At 44.1% G+C, this 22,505-nt stretch overlaps 1 protein-coding gene across 2 annotated transcripts in view; it reads left to right on the top strand.

The window, feature by feature from the left end:
* Positions 1 to 19,694, top strand: part of Pla2g7 (phospholipase A2 group VII) — a 46,308-nt gene extending 26,614 nt beyond the window's left edge. For both annotated transcript variants that reach the window (XM_057751921.1, XM_057751920.1), the window contains 10 exons: positions 2,027 to 2,148; positions 2,534 to 2,678; positions 5,055 to 5,148; positions 7,274 to 7,342; positions 8,151 to 8,274; positions 9,433 to 9,546; positions 11,057 to 11,148; positions 14,104 to 14,274; positions 18,349 to 18,497; positions 19,194 to 19,694. In XM_057751921.1, coding sequence (XP_057607904.1) covers positions 2,053 to 2,148; positions 2,534 to 2,678; positions 5,055 to 5,148; positions 7,274 to 7,342; positions 8,151 to 8,274; positions 9,433 to 9,546; positions 11,057 to 11,148; positions 14,104 to 14,274; positions 18,349 to 18,497; positions 19,194 to 19,330 — 1,191 coding nt within the window. In that variant the 5' untranslated portion in view covers positions 2,027 to 2,052 and the 3' untranslated portion in view covers positions 19,331 to 19,694. The remainder of the gene's footprint in view (positions 1 to 2,026; positions 2,149 to 2,533; positions 2,679 to 5,054; positions 5,149 to 7,273; positions 7,343 to 8,150; positions 8,275 to 9,432; positions 9,547 to 11,056; positions 11,149 to 14,103; positions 14,275 to 18,348; positions 18,498 to 19,193) is intronic.
* The last annotated feature ends 2,811 nt before the right edge of the window (positions 19,695 to 22,505 follow it).

Genomic DNA, 22,505 nt, shown 5'->3' with positions numbered 1-22,505 from the left:
GGAGGCCTTGTGTATTGAAGCCTCCATTGGCCGGCTGGTGCTTGACATCTGAGTCATCAGTGGAGAATGTGAAGAAGATTACTGCCAAGATGCAAAACCTTGCTGAGCAATGCTGCACGATAACAAGGCGGGTGCCACACTTCACATAGCTCTGGGTGTTTGGCAGAGCCTGCGCAGTGCAAAACACAGAGTCTGTGCAGCAGAATACTCGGCTCCCATGGTTCAACAAAGTACATGCTGAGGGCAGACTTAGTGTATGAAGAAAAGTATGAGTTTCGATTTGTTGTTATTTGGACCCAACATCTATTTTTTTAAAAATTTTACTGTATTTGATGTATTAGTGTTCTGCATGCCAGAAGAGGGCATCAGATCCTATTATAGAGGGTTGCGAGGCACCATGTGGTTGCTGGGAATCGAACCCAGGACCTCTGGAAGAGCAGCCAGTGCTCTTAACCTCTGAGCCATCTCTCCAGCCCATAGGCCCAACATCTAAAAGTGAAGCATGGATTTGACTGAGGTTTAGAAAGGAGGGCAGTTGCAGGTATATGGAAGGGTTTGGACTTCAGAGAAGGAAAGAGTGGGTGGGTCAGAGATGATGGGTTTGAATGCAGGACAAGAGAAGTTGGTGGTGTTTCATCTTAGTGCCCTCCTTTGCCCAAAATCGTACTGAGCCTGGTTCACCAGCAGTTGTATTTAGACTAGAGGGGCCAGCTCTTGAGCAGTAGCTAGTCTGGGCCACTGTCCTCATTCTTGTGATCATACAGAATATGCCACACCCACAGAATTCCTGATTCTGAAGAAGAAATGTTTGTGTCTGGGATCAGGGATAACTCCCAAATAAGAACAAATCATAGATATTGTATAAAGAGTTGCTTGACTTACGGGATTCTGGCCTGCAGTTCACAAGATAGAGATTCTAGGGTTCGGGGTGGGGCTGGACAGTTGCAGAGTGAGAAGAGGCAATTGGGAAGTGGCCATTTAGTTTCATCTTGGCCATCAGCTTTGATATTGCTATGGAAACATGTCAGGTCCAGATGGACAGAAGTGTAAGCTTACTGTGCAAAGTGGAACATGCCTTTAACCCTAGCACTGAGGAGGAGGAGGCCAGCAGGCAGACCTTTGTGAGGCTGAGGCCAGCTTGGTCTACCGAGTGAGTTTCAGGACACCTAGGGCTACACTGAGAAGCCCTGTCTTCTCTCTCTCTCTCTCTCTCTCTCTCTCTCTCTCTCTCTCTCTCTCTCTCTCTCTCTCTCTCTTTCTCTCTCTCTCTCTCTCACACACACACACACACACACACACACAGTATAAACACTAGTCAGAAGATGCCTGTCTACCTTTATCTTTTTATTCCCAAAAGCCCCATTCATGGTTTGTACAAAGCAGGCCCTTGAGTGGGGTGAGAAACGAGAGGGTGCTGGGGAAGTGAGTCTATCGGTAATGCGCTCGTCACACACACGTATGACGTATGACGATCAGATCTCAGACAGAACCCACGTAAAATCTGGGCATATGTCTGTAACTGCCGGTGCTGGGGAGGCGGAAACAGCTGAATCTGTGGCGCTCAATGGCCTGTCACCCAGTCCCATCAGTCAGCTCCAGGTTCAGTGAGAATTCTGTCTTCAAAAAATGGGGTGGAGCCGGGCGATGGTGGTGCATGCCTTTAATCCCAGCACTCGGGAGGCAGAGGCAGGCGGATCTCTGTGAGTTCGAGACCAGCCTGGTCTACAAGAGCTAGTTCCAGGACAGGCTCCAAAACCACAGAGAAACCCTGTCTCGAAAAACCAAAAAAAAAAAAAAAAAAAAAAAAAAAAAAAAAAAAAAAAAAAAAAAAAAAAATGGGGTGGAGAGCAACTGAAGAGAAGAGCTGACATAGACCTCGGGCCTCCATATTCACATGCACAAATGAAAACACACACACACAAACACACACACACAGCCAGAAGCTACGAGCAGTACTTATTGCCTTGGAAGTCACCGAGGACTGGGTTGCTGCCATGTGCTTACATTAACTGAACTTATTTTTCAGCATGGTTCCATAAGATACAAGCCGTGATGTCTACTGCCAGCTCTGGCCACAGTAAAATCCCCAGAGGAAATGGATCTTACCCCGTCGGTTCTGCAGACTTGATGTTCGGTTATACTAATGAGGTAATGCCTTCCTTTGCCTTAACCTGAAATCCCAAGGCCTTGCCCTTGCTCCCTCGCACACACACACGTGATGACTTGATCTCGCACTCACCTGGGAACGACTAATTGGCTGTTCCTGTTGCGACACATTTGCTACTGTGTCTCCCTTCAGTTGTTTATTGTATCCTGATTAATGTCCTGATAAATCCTACTTTATCTCAGATTTTTCTCTAGTCAGAGCATGGCTCTTCTATCTTCTCCTTCATGGTCATCTTCAGGCACTCAGCAGCTGGAACACTTCCCTAGGCTTCTTAAGGAAAGACAGGGATCTGGGTCCTGGTGAGAAACGCAAAGTGCTGCACCCGGACTGTGTTTGACTGAGTCTGTTCCTTTCTTTTCCCAACAGAGCGTCTTCTTGCGATTGTACTACCCATCTGAGGATCAAGAGCGCTTGGACACTGTTTGGATCCCAAACAAAGAATATTTTTTTGGTCTTAGTAAATTTCTTGGAACACCCCATTTTATAGGCAAATTTTTGAACTACTTATATGGTAAGATTTCTATTGGTCCTGTTCTGAAGTTATATACATAGCGTATGTATGTGTATATGTGTATGTATGTGTATATGTGTATGTATGTGTATATGTGTATGTATGTGTATATGTGTATGTGTGTGTATATGTGTATGTGTGTGTATATGTGTGTGTATATGTATGCATGTGTATATGTGTATGTATGTGTATATGTTTATGCATGTGTATATGTGTATGTATGTGTATATGTGTATGTGTGTATATATGTATGTGTTATATATATGTATGTATGTGTGTATGTGTATGTATGTGTATATGTGTATGTATGTGTATATGTGTATGTATATATGTATATAAGAAAGAAAAGTTAGAAGCAGTAAGACTACAGTTGATGTTCTATGATGGTAAGGATGGAATTTCTTTTTCCTTTTCTAACTGTGTGTATGGTATGTGTATATGTGTGTTCTTATGCACACGAGTGCATTCATGTGAAGGCTAGAGGACAGCCTGAGGTGTTATTTCTTAGGAACGCAGTCCACCTCCCAGTAATCTGGGGCTCACCAGTTAGGCTAGGATGGCTCATCGGCGAGCCCCAGGGATCCCCTTCTCAGCCTCCACAACACTGGGATTACAGGCATGTGCCTCGTATTTTTATACCACATGCAAGGCCAACACTTTAACAGTTGAGAGATCTCCCTAGCCAGAGAGACAGGATTTTCTAAGGAATTAGGCAACATTGAGAGAAGCAAGTGTTCTTTATCATTTTGCAAATTCTGATTTGGATGGGATGGGATGGGGTAGGGATGTCATATTTGCCTTAGCATCTTCTTATTCCTGCTCCACAATTTCCCTTCTTACCTCTTGTGGTGGAAGCCACCATGTGGTGAGAATAGCAAACTGTCTGGTGGGACCATTGCCTGTACGTATTGTTTCAGACAAAAATAGAAAAATAGAAGCCAAGCCCAACTACCATCTTACTTATCTAGGAGATCTCAGTTCCTGCCCATCACCCACCCACAGAGGACCCACTTCTGTCCTACAGTCTGTCCTACAGTCCAAGGCAGCCATCATTTAATATACCCGCATTATACCAAGGAGACTTTCCATTCCTATCATTTGTTAGATTGGGTGTAAATTTGAACCTATGTTAATTATACCTTCAAATTTATCCTTCAATCTTGGAGAAGCCACTAGTTTGTCCCGGCCACCCAGAACCAAAATAACCACACAGAAACTGTATTAATTAAAACACTGCTTGGCCCATTAGCTCTAGCTTCTTACTGACTAACTCTTATATTAATTTAACCCATTTTTATTAATTTGTATATTGCCACGTGGCAGTGGCTTATGGGCAAAGATTCGGCATGTCTGATTCTGGCCGCTCCATGGCTTCCCTCTGACTCTGCCCTTCTTCCTCCCAGCATCCAGTCCAGTTCTCTCCGCCTACCTAAATTCTGCCCTATCAACAGGCCACGGCAGTTTTTTTACTCATTAATGGTAATCATAGCACACAGAGGAGACTCCCACACTTCAAGTTTTTCAGCTTTGAGAATTCTCTTTAAGCTTATCTTCAGATTTTCATAGAAATTGCTTTAAAGCAGGAAAAGACCCTAAACTAGAAAATACTGCTGCATAGCATAGCAGCCATCACATTCAGTGTTCATGACCACATATTTGTCTATGAGACAATGACATCCAAATGATCATAACACGAATGATAAAAACACTAAGATGTGAAGGAAAGGGAGGTGGTATTTTCCAGTTTCGAGCTTTTTACTAGGACTTTATATACAGAGAATGGGCGCCTTATATAAAAAACTAATTAGATAACAAATTTTGTTAAAAGTGTCTGAGACCACAATCACTCCCACCATTTTGTAGAAGAGGAATCTGAAGCTGAGGACCATGCCCGTGGTCAATAACTAGTCAGTGGCCGTCTCATGCAAAGCTCGCTCTGATGTGTGAATTCCCCATCTCTCCCATCTTTGGCTGGACTGCGAAGCACCATGAGAGGAATCTCTGGGTCTCAGGTCCTGGCTAGAAGTACAATTATCTAAGGTCTCCTGCATGGTTAGTTTTAAATTAAATGTTCAACATTATCTCAAAACCTCAAAATAGAAGCAAGCAGTGTCCTTGCAGAATATGCCTGTAAGTAGGAAAAGTTCTCCCCATGGGGTCAGTGACAGTGACTAGTAATGCACTCATGGGGGAAAGACACATTGAGGTCCCTGGTTGGTGAGTGTCTAGTATCTGGCTTTTTAAGTGAGCGTACCAACTTTTAAAATCTTTGTTAAGACTCCAGGGGTTGGGGATTTGTACCTAGAAGGTAGAAAGTAATTAGTTAGCAGCATTCAAGCCAGAGGAAATACTGATTTCCCTCCTACTGTTGTCCAGGTTCAATGAAAACGCCTGCAAGCTGGAATTCTCCTCTGAAGACTGGTGAAAAATATCCACTAATTGTCTTTTCTCATGGTCTTGGAGGCTTCAGGTAATGCTTGGGAGACCAGACAGTTTTAGTTCCCAGCCATCACTGCCTAGATTTGTTGCTTTAAAAACAAGCAAACAAAGGATCAGATTTCAGAATGTAATGTTGGCCCATGTTGGATAATTGGGGTTCCCACTGACTGTGGGACTGGTCGAAAGTTGGGTAGAATCATTTCTCAGCACTGTAATCAAAGTCTAGGAAATTATTTGATTTCTGCCGCAGTAGTGATTGGCGGATGGGAATTCAAGAAACCGATTTAGCCAGCCGTCTATAGAAAAGCTGTCTGGGAGCAGAGCTACGTGCATTCAGCTTTAGCATTGTCAATGGTTGCCACAGCAGGATCGAGATGTTTTTCTCACAGAGCCGGAAGTAGCTACTCTGACCTGAAGAAGGCGGGGCTTCAAGTCTACACCATTGACCACATCACTTCCTGTGCCTCCAGCAGTGGAAAACACAGTTCCCAAACATCCCTTTTCTATTTTTGCGGACATGGACTGTGGAACGCATGGTGTGGGAAGGAGGTCATAAAAAATGGAGATGTGGCCGGCGGTGGTGGCGCACGCCTTTAATCCCAGCACTTGGGAGGCAGAGGCAGGTGGATCTCTGTGAGTTCGAGACCAGCCTGGTCTACAGAGCTAGTTCCAGGATAGGCTCCAAAACCACAGAGAAACCCTGTCTCGAAAAACCAAAAAAAAAAAAAAAAAAAGGAGATGTGGCAGGGTGTGGCTGTGACTGAGTTACATGCCGTCTTCTCACAGTCTGATCATTTCTGGAACACTAGATGTGCTAAGTAGTCACACTGCTTTAAGTAGGTTCAAGGCACCAAAGGTACACGCGCTCACTTGACCACAGCTGAGAAGACTCAAGGACCTGAAGCAGGCCAAGCAGCTAGGAAGTGATGGAACCTGACCTACCTTCCTATGGATGGCCTCCCTGTGTGCATTACCTTGTCAAAAGTTTCTGAAGTTATGAAGAAGGTTCACTTCCTGCTCTTGCAGAGAACCCAAGTTCATATACCAGAGCCCCCATCAGGTAGCCCTCAGCTACAGATGACTCCAGCTCCAAGGGATACAATGCCCTCTTCTGGCCTCCACACGCACTTGCACATGTGTGCACATACACAAATAAAAAATTTTAAATCTTTGAAAAAGAAAACCTTTAATCCCAGCACTCAGGAGGCAGAGACAGGCAGATCTCTGTGAGTTTGAGACCAGCCTGGTCTACAAGAACTAGTTCCAGGACAGGCTCCAAAAGCTACAGAGAAACCCTGTCTCAAAAAACCAAAAATAAATAAATAGATAAGTAAATAAATAAATAAAAAAGAAAACCTTAACCTCCTTTAACCCTAAATGTAAGCCTTTGTTCTTAGCCCTGTCTCATAAGTGACAGCAAAATTGGGTAACTATCTAAAGATCAGATAGCTACTAAATGACAAAGATTTCAAAACTTCAAACTTAAGTTCAGCTCACTTTAGCACTGAGCTGTGTTCCCAACTTGTGAGAATGGCTTTTCAATATGGCCCCCACATTTGCCTTTGATAATTGGATAGTATTTTGCATGTCAGTAAACAATGGACAATCAGACCCTTTTCTGAGCACTTCCTAAGAGGAAAGGGAAGTCACTAGATAAGGGAAAATTGAGTCAAGGATGAACTGAAGAAGATGGTCAGGGGAGGAATGAGGAATGAAAGAGAATAATTAAACCTCTGTGTGTGTGTGTGTGTGTGTGCATGTGTGTGCACGTGCACTGTAGACATGAATCTACATCAACTCCAAAAGCCATTATTTTGTAATCACTGTGACATTAACTTGGAGTTTCATTAATTCAGAATTCTTGACAGTTTAGACCACATAATTTTGGCTCGTTTTAGAGGTCCTATCCCATGTACTGTAGGATGCTTGGCAGTGTCCCTCTGCTCAGTAGATGCCCCTAGCCTCCTTTCTCCAGAGAAAGTAAAACACCTCCAGACACAGCCACATGCCTCCCAAGGGGTAAGCTCTTTGAGGACAAGAGCTGCCCAGTGTGCGGATGCAGGGTGTAACAGGCTCCATGTTCTTCATTTTCATAGTGGACTTGGGTTTGTAATGGCTGTTGATAATTGTAGCGCTTCCCCCTTTTTGTTTTCTAGAACAATTTATTCTGCTATCGGCATTGGCCTGGCATCTTATGGGTTCATAGTTGCTGCTGTAGAGCACAGGTATGTTCTTGTGTATGTCAAATTAAAAGAACAAAACAAAACAAAAAAACATGCTAGCATACTTAACTATACCTATAACTATTCTGTAAGCTCATAGAAGCCATGGGTGGAATTTTGCATGATGAGAACAAAAAGAGAATGAACTACATTGTCAAGACTTTCAGAAGAGTTCATGCCGGAAGACAGCAAAGGTCCGCCATGGACTAAGCTGCAGTATTTCAGGCGTTATCTTGGTCCTTTAGAATTTGTAACAATCCTATGGGATGGTTGTTTCGTTCATTTCACATGAACTACAAATGGAGGTCATTTTACCCAAAATACCTAAAGTTATTAGATGCCAATGCTGTAATTCAATTTCAGAGAGTTTTGTGTTGTGTTGTGTTATTTTTATAGTACAGGGTTTTGTGTTGTGTTGTGTTGTGTTATTTTTATAGTACAGGGTGTTGGAAACAGGACATTGTGCATGTTGGGTAAACACTTTACCATTGAGCTCTGTCCCCAGCTCATGAGAATGGCTTCCAACGTGGCCCCGATGTTGCCTTCTAGGATTGTGAAAGCAGAGGGGTTATTCGCATGTTTCTAGACAATGGATGATTAGATCCTTTCCCAAGCATTCCCCTAGAGTCCTCTTGTGTTTGTGGAGGGCAAAGTAGAGCAGAAGAGGGACGGGAAGCCAACAGATAAGAGCAAAACTGAGCAAGGATGGAACCGCAGAAGACCGTCAGATGAATGGAGCGTATCTAATCTGTGTGTGTCAGAGAGATGGATCTGCATCTGCAACTCATAACCTAATCTGTATGTGTCGTAGAGATGGATCGGCATCCGCAACTTACTATTTTGATGACCAGGTGGCTGCAAAAGCAGACAACAAGTCTTGGCTTTACCTGAAATTGCTAAAGCAAGAGGAGGAGGAGAGAGTTCGGAAAGAGCAGGTACGGTTCAGGGAGAGAAGAGGCGCTGCGGCCTTGAAAGCATGATGTCTGTTAACGTTAGCTGCTAGCTCTCCCACTTGCCCAATGGTCTGTCAGAAGGCTCTCCAAGGGGAGAAAACTCTTTTTATTGAAATGTCTGTTTCACAGAAAAACAAGCAAAATTACTCTGGCAAATGACAATAGCATACAGAATTCCTTTCTGTTAAAGTATCTAGTTTTTAAATCTCAAAACTGATAAAGAAAATGACTAGATCTTCAACCCTAGAAGCATTATTATTAAAAAGGTTTTGGAGAGGCTGAATACAACAGTCTAAATGCACAGGTCTTGCCTAGAACTCAGGAGGCAGAAGCAGGCAGACCTCTGTGAGTTTGAGACCATTTTGATCTACTTATTGAGCTCCAGGTCATCCAGAGCTACATAGTGAGACCCTGTTCCCCTACCCCACCCCCCACAAAAAATGTACAGGCCTTAAAATGCACCTCTCTGTGAATGCTGGCTCCATCACTCTGCAGTAGAAAGATGCTGAGCAAGTAAACCTGTGCTTTGATGTGTTACAAAGTAGTGAATGACAATATCTGTCTGGTGTGGTCATTGGAATCACTTCTTGAGACAAAGTATACTGACTGCTTCTTTATCTTGGGTGTGTTCAATGTGGCACGGTACTCAGACCCACACACATTTCATTGAAGTAGACTATATCCCTATGGAATCTTCCTTTCCAGGAAGCCCAGAAAGCTACATGATTCACGAAGTCCCTCCCCGAGGTTGCGTAGCTAGGATTTAGCTGACTGTCCTACTGCTTGGGGGAGATGGCTTTTGTGAGTCACCAGGCACCCACATGTAAGTGACCTTGGTGAACTGGGTTCTTTGGCCTGTTGGCGTCCTCTCTGGGGGTGGATAGACTTTGTCTACATGCTGTATACATTATGTTCACATATTGTATACACTAGTATACAATAACTAGCAACACAAACAAGTCACCTCTCAGGGAAGCCAGAGGTGAGCGTCACCTCGCTGCAGCTGCCATCCACATCACATGCCTTTATTCCCATCTTTTTCGCCTGTGATGTCTAACCATTTCCCCACAGGCAACCCTACTCAAACATTATTGTGTTACAGTATCTTGCATTATCATTTCCTTCTGATTATTGTCTCAGGTGCAGCAGAGAGCAAAAGAATGCTCCCGGGCTCTCAGTGCAATTCTTGACATTGCATATGGAAACCCCAAAGTGAACATCCTGGATTCAGATTTTGATTTGGAACATCTGAAGGTGGGCATGTAGTAGAGCTCTTTCTTCCTTGGTTTGTGATTTCATATTGTTCTTTGTTGGCTGTTTTTCTGCTGCATCGCAAGGTATGTGATCAGAACCTTTGTGATGGATGGCTAGGCTGGTCAACGTGACACAATCTAGAATCACCGGGAAAGAGAGACTCAGTGAGGATGGTCTTCATTGGGTTGGCCTGTGGGTATGTTTGTGGGGGACTGTTTTAATTAATGGGTGTGGGAAGTCCACTGGGGGCAGCACTAATCCCTAGGCAGGGGCTCCCCAACTGTGGAAGAGTGGAGAAATCTACCTAAGCCCAGCAAATGAGTAAGCTAGCAAGCAGGTAAGCCATGCATACATCCATTTCTCTCTGTGCTTGATTGTTGGTATAATACGACTAGCTGTTTGAAATTCCTGCCATCTTGACTTCCATGCCATCGTGAACTATAAACATGGAATTGTGAGCTAGAATAAATCCTTTCTCATCAAAGCTGCCCTTTTTTCTCCCAGGGTATTTTATCACATCAATAAAAATAAAACTAGACCACAACATGCCTGCATGCGTGTGTGCATGTGTGTGTGCATGTACACATACCCCCACACCCCCACATGCACACGCACACAACACAGGCAGCAGTGAAACCTGCACCAGGTTGAATTATGAATAAAACTGCCTCTTTGAACTGGCAGCTCATATGGTTCAGCTCTAGACTTTCACGGGAGGTAATTTGTTAGATAGGAATGGCTTCATATTAGCTTGATCTTGAAGACTTAGCCAAATGTTTTGCATGATATTTCTTTGGGTGGCACAAGTGTGAACGGCATGAGCTGCAGGTTGGAGGACAGGATGTAGAAGGAACTAGAAGTCATTTAGTTTGAGGATAAGATACTGATCTCTTCCCTAGATCCAACCAAGAGCCACCTTCTTCTGTCTTTGTGCTGCCTTGCACAATCCCTTGGCCTGACACAAACACCTTCTTTTCCCCCTAACTCCTGTCTAATCTTCAACACTCAAGTCAGGCATCACCTCCTCTGAGAAGCTTCTGGGGACTCCAGGACCTTTGCAGAGCCTGGGTTGGCTCTCATACGACCATATGTGCGCCTGGGCCTCAGGGCCTCAAATGCCAGGCTGCATTTCATTGTGTTGAAAGTCTCTATCGGGTTCTTCCATGGTAAACTGTGAGCTCACTGGAAATGAGACTACATTGTCTGACATGGGGGACATTCAGTAAATACTGAGATTGAATAAACTGAGAACATGGGATGAGGTAAGACAGAAATCAGAGAGGCTCAATTTCAGTGTAGGTGATAAAAACCAGTAAGTTTACCTCTGAATCTGTGTGTGTGTGCCTGTGTGTGTAAAACATATGTGCCTATATGTGTGTGTGCTCTATTATGTCATCAAGGTACTAAGAGACCTGAAGCGAGTAATGATTGTATGACAGACGGAACTATTTAATGTAATCTTCTAACACCAGATGAGACGGTAACTCACTGTTCTGCTGTTTTCACCCAGGGCGCTATTGATGGGGATAAAATAGCAGTGATTGGACATTCCTTTGGAGGAGCGACAGTTATCCAGACCCTCAGTGAAGACCAGAGATTCAAGTAAGAGACAAAACAAGATAACTAAAATTACTGGAATTGAGGGCAGGGTAATACACAGAAGAGAGAACTGTTTTGTTTTTCTGAAATTCTACAGATTAGGGGATCTTTGGGGGTTTGTACATCTTATTTTTCTGTATTTGTTTCGTTTTACATGTATGGATGCTTTGCCTGCCTGTATGTATGCTGTGCACTGTGTGCATGCTTTGTGTTGAAAGAGGTCAGAAGAGGGCATCAGATGCCCTGGAACTGTAATTACAGATAGCTGTGAGCTGCCATGTGGGTGCTGGGAACTGAACCTATGTCCTTGGCCAGAGAAACAGTTGCTCTCAACCACTGAGCTATCTGTCTCTCCAGCTGAAGCTTTACCATTGCTCTTTGCATCATCGAGTTTGTACATTTTTTTAGGAAGAAACCATTTCTTCGTCCCGTTACCAACACCTTTCCCTTGCTGTTGGAGTAGAGCAGCAATGCGCACGGATGCACTGGCATCTCTGTAGTAGGATGTGCAGCCCTTTGGGTGGATGCCTGGCATAACACAGCTCTATGCTAGCTTGTTGAAAGCCTCCACATTGATCTCCAAAGTGCCTACAGCAGTTCACACGCCTCCCAACAGTGAACAAGGCTGCCTCTTTCCCCATGTTCTTGCTGGCATTTGTTGATTCTCACTGAGATGAGATTGTCTCTCTAAATAGTTTTAATCTGCACCTCCCTATTGGCTAAGGATGTTGCACTTTTCAAAATACGTATTTACCATTTTTTTTTCCTTTCAAAGAACTCTCGACTTGGTGCACTTTGGCCCAATCTTCTCCTGTTGTTGTTTAGTTGTTCTGAGTTCTTTGTGCATTCGTTATATAATCATATCTGCCTCGTATGTGGATCTTAGCTTCATTGGGGTGAATGTATGTAGAGACAGGGAAACCAGAAAGGGTCTCACCAGCAGTGGAAACAGAGGCTGTGAGGGAGAGTGGGGGACGTAACAAAACACACGTGACGTGGAGGGTTTGAGTGAGGATGTGTGAACGCAGAACGAGTGGGCGGAGGGAGGGGCGGCCCAGACTAAGTAAGCAGAGCATGCCATGAAGAAAGCTGCCACTTGTCAAGCTGATTTTGAAATCAGTTTCCCCGTCCTTACCCATCCCCCATTGTCCTCATTTCTCTGTAAAGGGCTTCACATGTTCACTTGGAAATTTATCTTTATGTTTTCACTGTGACGTGCTTGTGATAGTATTGCCACCATTTTACCTATGACATTGGGTTTTGAATTTTTATCGTGAGCTTTTCTTTTGTCTTTAAAATGAGGCTGGATTTAAAATCATAGTTACTGGGATCAAAGTCAGACAAGAGCCCAGTTTTCTAACATATAAAAACATTTTCTTGCCGGGCAGTGGTGGTGCACGCCTTTAATCCCAGCACTCGGGAGACAGAGGCAGGCAGATCTCTGGGAGTTCGAGGCCAGCCTGGTCTACAAGAGCTAGTTCTGGGATAGGCACCAAAGCTACAGAGAAACCCTGTCTCGAAAAACCCCAAAAAACAAAACAAACAACAACAACAAAAAAAAACCATTTTCTTTCTTCAACTACTCATCCTAGACTCACATGGACCCAACTGTCTAGGGAGTGGTCTGGACCATTTGATGTTGTAATAAGAGCGGCGGGGCTGCGTCCCCGGCACCCAGCCGCCCACATGGTTAGCTTATACCCCGAAATAATTACACGGAAACTGTATTCTTTTAATCACTGCCTGGCCCATTAATTTCAGCCTCTTATTGGCTAGCTCTTACATATTGATCTAACCCATTTCTAATATTCTGTGTAGTACCACGAGCTGGCTTACCAGGGAGAATCTTAACCTGTGTCTGTCTGGAGTGGGAGAATCATGGCGACTCCTGACTCGGCTTCTTTTTCCCAGCATTCTGTTCTGTTTACTCCACCCACCTAAGGGTTGGCCTATAAATGGGCCTAGGCAGTTTCTTTATTATTTAACTAATGACCTTCCTCCATCAATTTGAGATGTTTCTCCTCGATAGAAGGGCGTGTTCTGTTGTCATCTGCTTAGCTTACGGGTGGATTTCCAAGAGGGCCAGGGAGCAGGATCAAACTGAGTGGGAAGAAGAAAGCTTGATTTTAAATGTTGTACATTTTATTTTCACAATTTTCAATTATGTGTGTGTGTGTGTGTGTGTGTGTGTACATGTGAGTGCAAGGGCACAGGAGGCTAGAGGTGTCAGATTCTCTAGAGCTAGAGTTCCAGGTCGTTGTGAGCCACCTGGTGTGGATCTCTGCAAGAGCAGTAAAGCACTGAGCCATCTCTCCAGTCCCCAAAGTTATATTTTCTCAAGGGTTACTTCATGTGCTTCACCCTCTAAACACAGTCCTCTGTGACTGGGTATCTTGTTACTCTGAAATAGTGTAACAGACACACTGTGGAACACCTAAGACTTTGGAAATGGGCTGGAGAGATTAATCAGCAGGTGAGAGCATGCACTATTAATCAATTCCCAGCACCGTGTCAGGCAGTGCATAGCCACCTCAACTCCAGCTCTAAGAGATTTGGCACCATCTGCTGGCTTTTGTGGAAATCTGCATATACCGCTCCCTCATGTATACACACACACACACACAGATACATACACACACACACCAAAAACAGACAAGCAAACAAAAAACTTAAGAAAAACAGAAGAAAAAAGACAAATGGCTATTTTTCAGTTTTGAAGTAATTGCAACTGATTTACAGGTATTTTGGAAACCTTGTGACAAAAATGAATATTGAAAACTTCGAGAAAATGGCTGAGAGCCCTGTAGTAAGTTGCTGTGGTCTCTCTCTCCTGGCAATGCCAGGTCAGCAGTGTTCCAAAGTCAACCGTAGCTCCCTCCCTAGAGCCGGGTAGTAAGTTGCAGGGGTAGGATGGTCTCTGCTGGCCAGCCTACATTCTCCATCACTATGTGTCTGCAGATGTGGGATTGCTCTCGATCCATGGATGTATCCGGTGAGTGAGGAGCTGCATTCCAAAATCCCTCAGCCCCTCTTTTTCATCAACTCTGCACAATTCCAGTCTTCTAAATCCATCGAGAAAATGAAAAAGTTCTACCAACCTGGCAAGGAAAGAAAAATGATTACAATCAGGTAAGTGCTCACTTGCTAGATGCTAGACTTGAAACTCGGTAGAGTGGATATCATCATTGGGGAGTCTTTGCAAAATGACTGTGCTGGTGTTTAGATTTTAATATAGAGAATATACTCTGTCACCTCCAGTACTCTTAGACTTTCTTTCTTTTTTTCCCGGGACAGGGTTTCTCTGTGTAGCCCTGACTGTCCTGGAATTCACTTTGTAGACCAAGTTGACCTCGAACTCAGAGATCTGCCTGCTTCTGCCTCCAGGGTGCTGGGATTTAAGGTGTTCACTAGCACAGCTGACTTACTCTTTCTTTTTTGATGTGATGAATGTGTTTTGCCTGCATGCCTGCCTGTCTGTGCACCAAGTGTGTGCAGTGTCTGCAGATCCCCCAGAACTGGAGGTGCACACAGTTGTGAGCTTTGGGTACTGAGAGCCAAACCCTGGACATCTATCTGCAAGAACAGCCAGTGCTCTTACCCATGGAGCCATCTCTCCAGCCCTAAACTTAAGTGAAAATGTTTTTAGTTTTTATATTGGCAGCTTAGTCTGTACATTAGATATTGACTACATTCATCTGAACACTTGAACATACCAACATACATGAGGGAGAAGGAGTGAGGGACAGCAGTTCATCCTTAGGCCATGTAAGGAAGTCTTTGAAGAAAAAGTGAGAGCATCTATTGTGTTTATCTGTTGGAACAACTCATGAGTTTATGAACTTTGCCAAGCTCTAAAAGGATGCCCTTGAGTGATAGCCATATGCTTATATCCTGATGTGATTTTAAACTCATAAAATTATTATTCCAATGGGGCTAGAGAGATGCCTAGCAGGTAAGAGTGGTTACTGCTCTTGCAGAGGACTGAATTTTGGATCCTAGCTCCCCTGTCAGGCCTCTCATAAATAAATGCCTGCATCTCCAGCTCCAAGGGATTCCATGACCTTTTCTAATCTCTGTCAGCAAGTGCACACAAACACACACACATACACATGTGCATACATACACGTGCGCACACACACATACAGAGAGAAATAAAAATAAATATTTTTTAAAAGACTTTCAAGCAGAAATATAGCTCCTCCTTCTATTCTCTGAACCCTGGTTAATTCAGGAGGGGGAAAAGGCAGGAAGGATGTTCCTAGAATAGTTCCACCTACCCATAATTTGGCTTTCCAGCTTCCATTTCCATAGCTCTAGTGACCCATGGCCAGTTGTGGTCAGGGAATATTAACCGGGAAAATTCTAGAAGTAACAATCCACCTTTTCAAAGGGTGAGCAGCTCTCTATAACAGAGTGAATTCTTGTATCATCCCGGCCTGATGGGAACTGTTCCTTCGTCCAGTGCATGTGTATTCTATGTGCAAACCTCTTGATGGTCACCTCTTTTCATCCAGCCATCAGACTAGCTATCATGGGGCTAAGTATTCAAGATAAATACAGTTCAGTAAACTGGTGAGCAAGGGAAAAAGAAAAGCAGTTACTTTTCCATTTTCCCCCTTCTCTTCTTCTCTTTTTTTAACTTATTGTTTTGGTTACTTTTCCTGTTTTTGTGTTAAAGACAACAACAACACAATTCTCTGTGGGCTGGAGAGAAGGCTCAGCAGTTAAGAGCACCCGCTGCTCTGCCGGGGCATCTGGGTGATCTTCCCAGCACCCACATGGCAGCTCCCAACCATCTGCCAACTCCAGTGGAGATCGGATACCTCATTCTGCCTTCCACGGGTACTTACTGTACATGTGATGCACAGACACATTCAAGCAAACACTCATACACATAAGATGAAAATGAATAAATTATCAAAACAGTCAAAAAGAGCACTCACTACTAAAAGGGAAATGAAAGAGAAAAATACTCTGAGAAGAGTTAGCCCACAGTTCAAGGCGACAGTCTGTCAGTGTCACGGAGCATCAGAGAATTCCCCACAGGCATGCACGGGGTCCATCTTTCGGGGATTCCACGTCTATACATGGGGTCTGTCTGTTGGTGATCACACAGTATATAAATGGGTCTGTCTGTCGGGGATCCCACAGTATATACATAAGTCTGTCTCTCGGTGATTTCACATTATATAATGGTGACAACTGAGATTTGTTTTTGTTTCTAGACAGGCTCTTACTCTGCCTTATCTTAGCCCCGACTGGCCTCAACTCATAGAGATCTGCCTGCCTCTGCCTCCTGAGTTCTGGGATCAAACACATCACCACTCCCAGACCCACATATATTATTTTTATTATAATGCATTAGGCTTCCTGTATTTTTCAAGATGTTGTTCCAGCACTTGGGAGACTGAGGAAGGAGAACCGTGAGTTCGAGTTTACCTTGGCCTATAAAGATATTGTCAAAGAAAGTTTAATTATTCTAATTCATAAATTAAACTTTTCATAAGTGAACAGGACCGGAAAAAAGGAGAAACAAACAAACAAACAAAACCCAGGCATGGCTCTGTATTTGGTTTCACTTGCTCCTGTCCCTCCTGCATTAGGGAAAACGGGAGGGCTTTATCCCTATCCCTCACTGGGTTAACGAATGGGTGGAGTCATTTCCAGCTGAAACGGGTTGTTGGGAGAAGTGGCCCCACAGTGGGTCCTGTAGAACTAAGAGTTTAGACAGATGGTGAGGCACAGGTAGTTTAAAACTTTTTGTTAATGCATTTGTATGTTGAAGTCTCTAATTCTTAACCGGAAGTCTCACGGAGCACTCAACTCTCGGGCCCCGCCTCCATCTGCAGTCTGGAAGCAGAGGTCGGGGAACGCTTGTGTCCAGCTCCCCGTATCCTTCTTACACAGACTGGGGCCCCAATCCCGTGCTGTCTTGCAATGGGAGGGTCTTCACCTGTGCCTGCTGCGATTTCTCCCTACCTCCTTACCTCCTTTCTGGACTCACCTCTTAACCTTTATCTTCCTTTCTCTGTGCGAGCCCTCGACTGAGGATGACTCAGTAATGGAGAGTACTTGCTACTGCCGCGCACCAGACTTTGGTTCCCGGCTCATGACACCTCTTGTAACTAGCTGGGATTGGAGAGTGAAGAGCTGCTCTCTGAACAGGCTCTCAAGGAATGCCGATAGTAGATGGGAGGAGAGTGGCGAGCCAGGGTGTTGGGTCGGAAGGGAAGGCACAAGTGTGGAGGAAACAGGAAAGTGCCACAGACACAAGAAGTATCTGATGTTTCAGAGTAGAAAATGAAGACACAAACTCTCGGAATAACTGACCTGGCTGCCGCAATCTGCTGCGGGTAAATTAGAGAGAACTGTAAGTGGTGTAAGCTGCTTACGATGAAATACAGGGACTGTTCTAAAATCTCTAATCCTCGCTGCTCTGACGGGCATTAAATCATACTATGCTAAGGGATCGGGTAGGTGGTAGGCTCTGTAGGAGTTGATGACTCTTTGAACACGTACTACATTCCATCTTCTCAGAAGTTTTTCTGGTCAACGGAAGACTAATTATTTTTTCTAAAATCAAGACGCTGGTTGCGCCAGTTAGTTTTTGCCAACTTTATACAAACTGGAGTCATCTGGGAAGGGGGGGCCTCAACTGAGATATTACCTCCATCAGACTGGCCTGTGGACTTGTCTTTGGGGGCATTTTCTAATGACTGGTGTGGGAGGGCTCAGCCCACCTAAGAGCGTGCCACACCTGACTGGGTCCTGGGTTCTATAAGAAAGCAGGCTGAACAAGCAAGCTATGGGGAACAAGTCAGCAGGCAGCACCTCTTCACAGTCTCTTTCAGTTCCTGCCTCTGGGTTCCTGCCTCGTTCTTGCCTTGACTTCCCTCAATGAAGGACTGTATATAATCTGGAAGTGAGCTAAACCCTTTTCACCCCAAGTTGCTTTTGGCCATGGTGTCTATCAGAACAAGAAATATAAACCAGGGCACATTTTTTCCCCCTAGCAGGAAAAGGAATTTTATTTCAGGATCCTTAGATGGACATCTTTTGACCCTCATGTATATCAAAAATGACCAGATTCCACATTCTGTTTCTTTGTTTTGCAGAGAATTGTCTAACTGGGCCAGAATCACTTTTGTACAAATGTGTTTTTTTTTTCAAGTAACAGGAATTATTGATATCTTTCTCTTCTAGGGGCTCAGTGCACCAGAATTTTGCAGACTTTACTTTTGTAACTGGCAAAATAATTGGAAACAAGCTAACATTAAAAGGAGAAATAGACTCTCATGTGGCCATGGACCTCACCAAAAAAGCATCGTTAGCTTTCCTACAGAAGCATTTAGGTAAGAGACGGCCTTCCTCTGTGACTCAAGTCGCTTGGTTCTCAGGACAAAAACATTTTATATTCATTCAGTCTTAGTCTTTTTTTTTTTTTTTTTTTTTTTTTGGTTTTTCGAGACAGGGTTTCTCTGTGGCTTTGGAGCCTGTCCTGGAACTAGCTCTGTAGACCAGGCTGGTCTCGAACTCACAGAGATCCGCCTGCCTCTGCCTCCCGAGTGCTGGGATTAAAGGCGTGCGCCACCATCGCCCGGCTTCAGTCTTAGTCTTATTGTAGCTTTTCCATTTGGTTTTTAGTAGATAAAGCAGTAAATTAATTTTAAAAGGAACACTTCAAAAAAGTGAATTATGGTGCCTTGCATTCTTTAATATGTGTATATTATCTTTAGCATATATGCATTAGTATATGTATCTATATCTATATAGATATATGTATATATTCTTGTTGAACCTAACATTCCTTCTGTGGAACGTGGGGTGAATTTTCATGTCAGGGACACTGAGAGCCACTTGCTTTTCTCTCAGCCTCTCTGGAGATTCTGCACTTGCTAATGCAACCTGGTGACCTCGGACAGAACTCCTGGCTACCCAGTGTTCTGTTCTCACTGTAATGGTTCTGTAACTGGTGATTTGATGGTGCCACCTAGCGGCACCCAACTGTTTAAGAGTCTTGACAGTGTATTATATGTGTATATATATAGGACTTCATAAAGACTTCAATCAGTGGGACCCTCTGGTGGAAGGACACGACAAGAATCTGATCCCCGGGCCACCCTCGAGTGTCGTCGCCCAGTCCCTGGCTCTGCAACACTCTCCAGAATCACACGCCCAGAATTAGAAGAGCTGGCTACACAATCTACTTGTGAAATTGAGAGTGACAATAAGAGAGAGAACGAGAGAGAGAGAATGGAAGAGATAGAGAGACCTTAATGTATTTATCCAAATAACCATTTTTTAATGTACGCTGTCCTGTAGAATAATGATGGATGCCTAGACTAAGATTTTTCCATGTAAATGTAAAGAATACAATGAAGAGCATATGAAAACCATTACCAGTCTAAATCTTAATTTTCCACAGCTGGTGGTCTTTGTGTCAAATGAGAAGCTGCTTTCCTAGTATACTTACAGAAAGGTCTATTGATGGAATGATGGCGGTGAAAATCAGGATTCCCAAACTTACAATAAAAACAGATCATCCTGTCTTTGGTTTTCTGTTCTGAGCAGCAGCGTTGAGTTTGAGCCACGTAGTGTCTGCATGGAATCTGGTAGCATTTCTCTGACTTTTGCCTGAGGTAAGAAACCTCAGCTAAAGCCATTGTCCTGATGCACGCTTGATGATGTTGTCCCGTTTCAGCTGATGGTGAGTTGTGACATGGATGGGTTTTTTAGAATATCTGGGGGCGGGGCAATAGAGTCAAGACAGTTGGTATTTTAGGTTTTCAGTACGTTAATCTCTGTTCACTAAATGGAGATGCTGTGGTATTAGGCTGTGTGAGGCAGGCCAGGAGTCCCGACGCCCCCCGCCCCCACCAGTAGCTGTTTACCCAAAGACTGTGAAGGGCACAAAGGAAATGTTCAAACTTCTCAGCTAACTTGGGATGTTTTAAATTTCTATGACAATGTGGGATGATTAACAGCTAAGTGGAAGTTATGTGCACTATGTGTGTGCGTATGGGGTGCTGCATGTATGGTGTTCGTGTGTGCATTGCCTGCGGGTGCACATGTCATTACACACATGTGGATGTCAGAAAACATGTCCTCACCAGTAGCCATCAATGTAAAGGCTTTAAATAGATAAAATTTCTGAACACACAACCGAAGGCTTTTGTAACCTGGCCATGTCTTCTTGCCCTTTTGGTAATTTATAATATTTCTCTATGTCAGCCAAACTATCTATTGCATTTATCTTAAGAACAAGCCATATTTTTCAATTTGTAATAACTCTCCTCTGTGTGTATGCGCACACGTGCACACATGCAGGCTTGTGTGTGTGCGCGCGCATGTGTGCGAGCGTGCATGCCTGTGTGTGCACGCACACACACACACGCCTGCCACTTGTGCAGGTGCTGGTTGAGCTCAGAAGAGGACACTGCCTTTCCTGGAACTGAAGTTACAGTTATAAGCTGCCTCACACTGATGCTGAGAACCGACCGCTAGTCCTCTGTAAGAACAGTCTGCATTCTTGATTCTTACCTGCCGAGCCATCTCTCTGTCTGCCCTCTTCCTCATTCTGTAATGCAACTCCCTCTCCGTTCGCACTTACTGAAATAATACCCATGTGCTGTTGAGGACGATGCTTTTGCGTTTTCAAGGCAGGGTCTCACTGTGTAGCCCTGGCTAGCCTGGAACTCGCCCTGTGGACCGGGCTTGCTTTGAACTCAGGTCTGCCTGCCTTTGCCTCCGGAGTGCTGAGTGTAAAGACCTGTGTCACCATGCCCTGTTTTTAAGGTGCTTAATTCTCGCTGTTCCTGTGGGACAGCAGGGGCCAGTGTTTTTAGACACACACTTTCTAACAGTTTGCATTGGGTGTACCATTTTATTTTAGATATGGCTAAGTGCTGTGGCTGAAAGGAATTTTTATTCAAGAATTTTTTTTTTTAAACAGTTTGTGGTTTGTGCAGATTCTCAAAAGAGAAAAATGATTGGAAAGCATTCCACGAGCTACAATTTAAAACATGAACTAGCACACCGGGCATTTCCCAGAGGAATGAATAGTGCTTTACACATCTCAAGAGCCTTTCATGTTGTGTGTAATAATTTTGTATCTAATCTTTAAGAAAAAAATTGTAAAAGATTTACTTTTGTGTACGTGAGTGCTTTTGCCTGCCTGTATGTCCCTGCACCATGTGCATGCAGTGCCCACAGAGGCCAGAAGACGGCACTGGATCCCCTAGACTGGAGTTACAGGCTTGTGGGCAGCAGTGTGGATACTGGAACCAACCAAGTGCCCTTTGGAGGAGCAGCCAGTGCTCTTACTGGCTGAGCCATCTCCCCAGATCCTTCTGCCCAATTTTAACCCTTCCAGACGGTTTTACAGCTACGGCATGGGTAAAGACCAAAGTTTAAGGGCAGTACACGGCCTACTTAACTCACATATCAAGTGTTTGGGGAAAGTGTGGCTCTGGACGCGTTCCGTAGCACGGCCCGTGGACACCAGTTTTCAAAGCATGAGCTTGGAAATGAGATGGATCTGGTTTTAGTCAAGGCCTTCACATTTTTCAACTGGCCACGGGCAAATAATTTCTTTTTTTTTTTTTTAAATTTATTTATTATGCGTATAGTGTTCTGGGCACCAGATCTCACTATAGATGGGAATGAGCCATCATGTAGTTGCTGGGAATTGAACTCAGGACCTCTGGAACAGCAGTCAGTTCTCTTAACCTCTGAGCCATCTCTCCAGCCTGAGACGGGCAAATAATTTCTAAAAAGCTTCAGTTGTTTTCCTCTGTGAAACCTGCATAGTCTGCACCCCGGAATTCATCATGAAAATGGGAAATTGCCTTTAGGGAACCAGCTGAGAGGCCAGTGAGAGGTTTCAGCTGGGAAAGGGGCTGCCCTCACTCTTGATGGCCTGAGTTCCAGCCCCTGGATCCTGTTCTGCACATGGGTACCCATGCAGGCAAGCGTCTACACACATGTCCCAAAAGAAATGGAATTTTAAAAGAACCAGCCGCGTGACTCACAGGTAAAATTTTTCTATTTTTCTTTTCTTTCTTTTCTTTCTTTCTTTCTTTCTTTCTTTCTTTCTTTCTTTCTTTCTTTCTTTCTTTCTTTTTGACAGGGTCTCATTATGCATCCCTGGCTTAATATATGGAGCAGGCTGCCCTCAGTTTCACAAGAGAGGGCACTGCCTCTGCTCTTGAGTGCTGGGGTTAATGGTGTGCACCACCAGATCGGAGCTAAGTCACTAAGCTTATCCATGCCTCCATTACGGAGGAGAGACAGAAAATCAAAGGAGACGATCCCAGCTTTCAGGATAACCTTTATTCAAAGCTCATGGTGCATTTGTGTAC

The sequence above is a fragment of the Chionomys nivalis genome, chromosome 19 (assembly GCF_950005125.1).
Source record: "Chionomys nivalis chromosome 19, mChiNiv1.1, whole genome shotgun sequence".
NCBI classification, from domain to species: domain Eukaryota; kingdom Metazoa; phylum Chordata; class Mammalia; order Rodentia; family Cricetidae; genus Chionomys; species Chionomys nivalis.
Note: the sequence above shows the minus strand (reverse complement) of the source record. Positions and strands in the feature narration are given on the sequence as shown.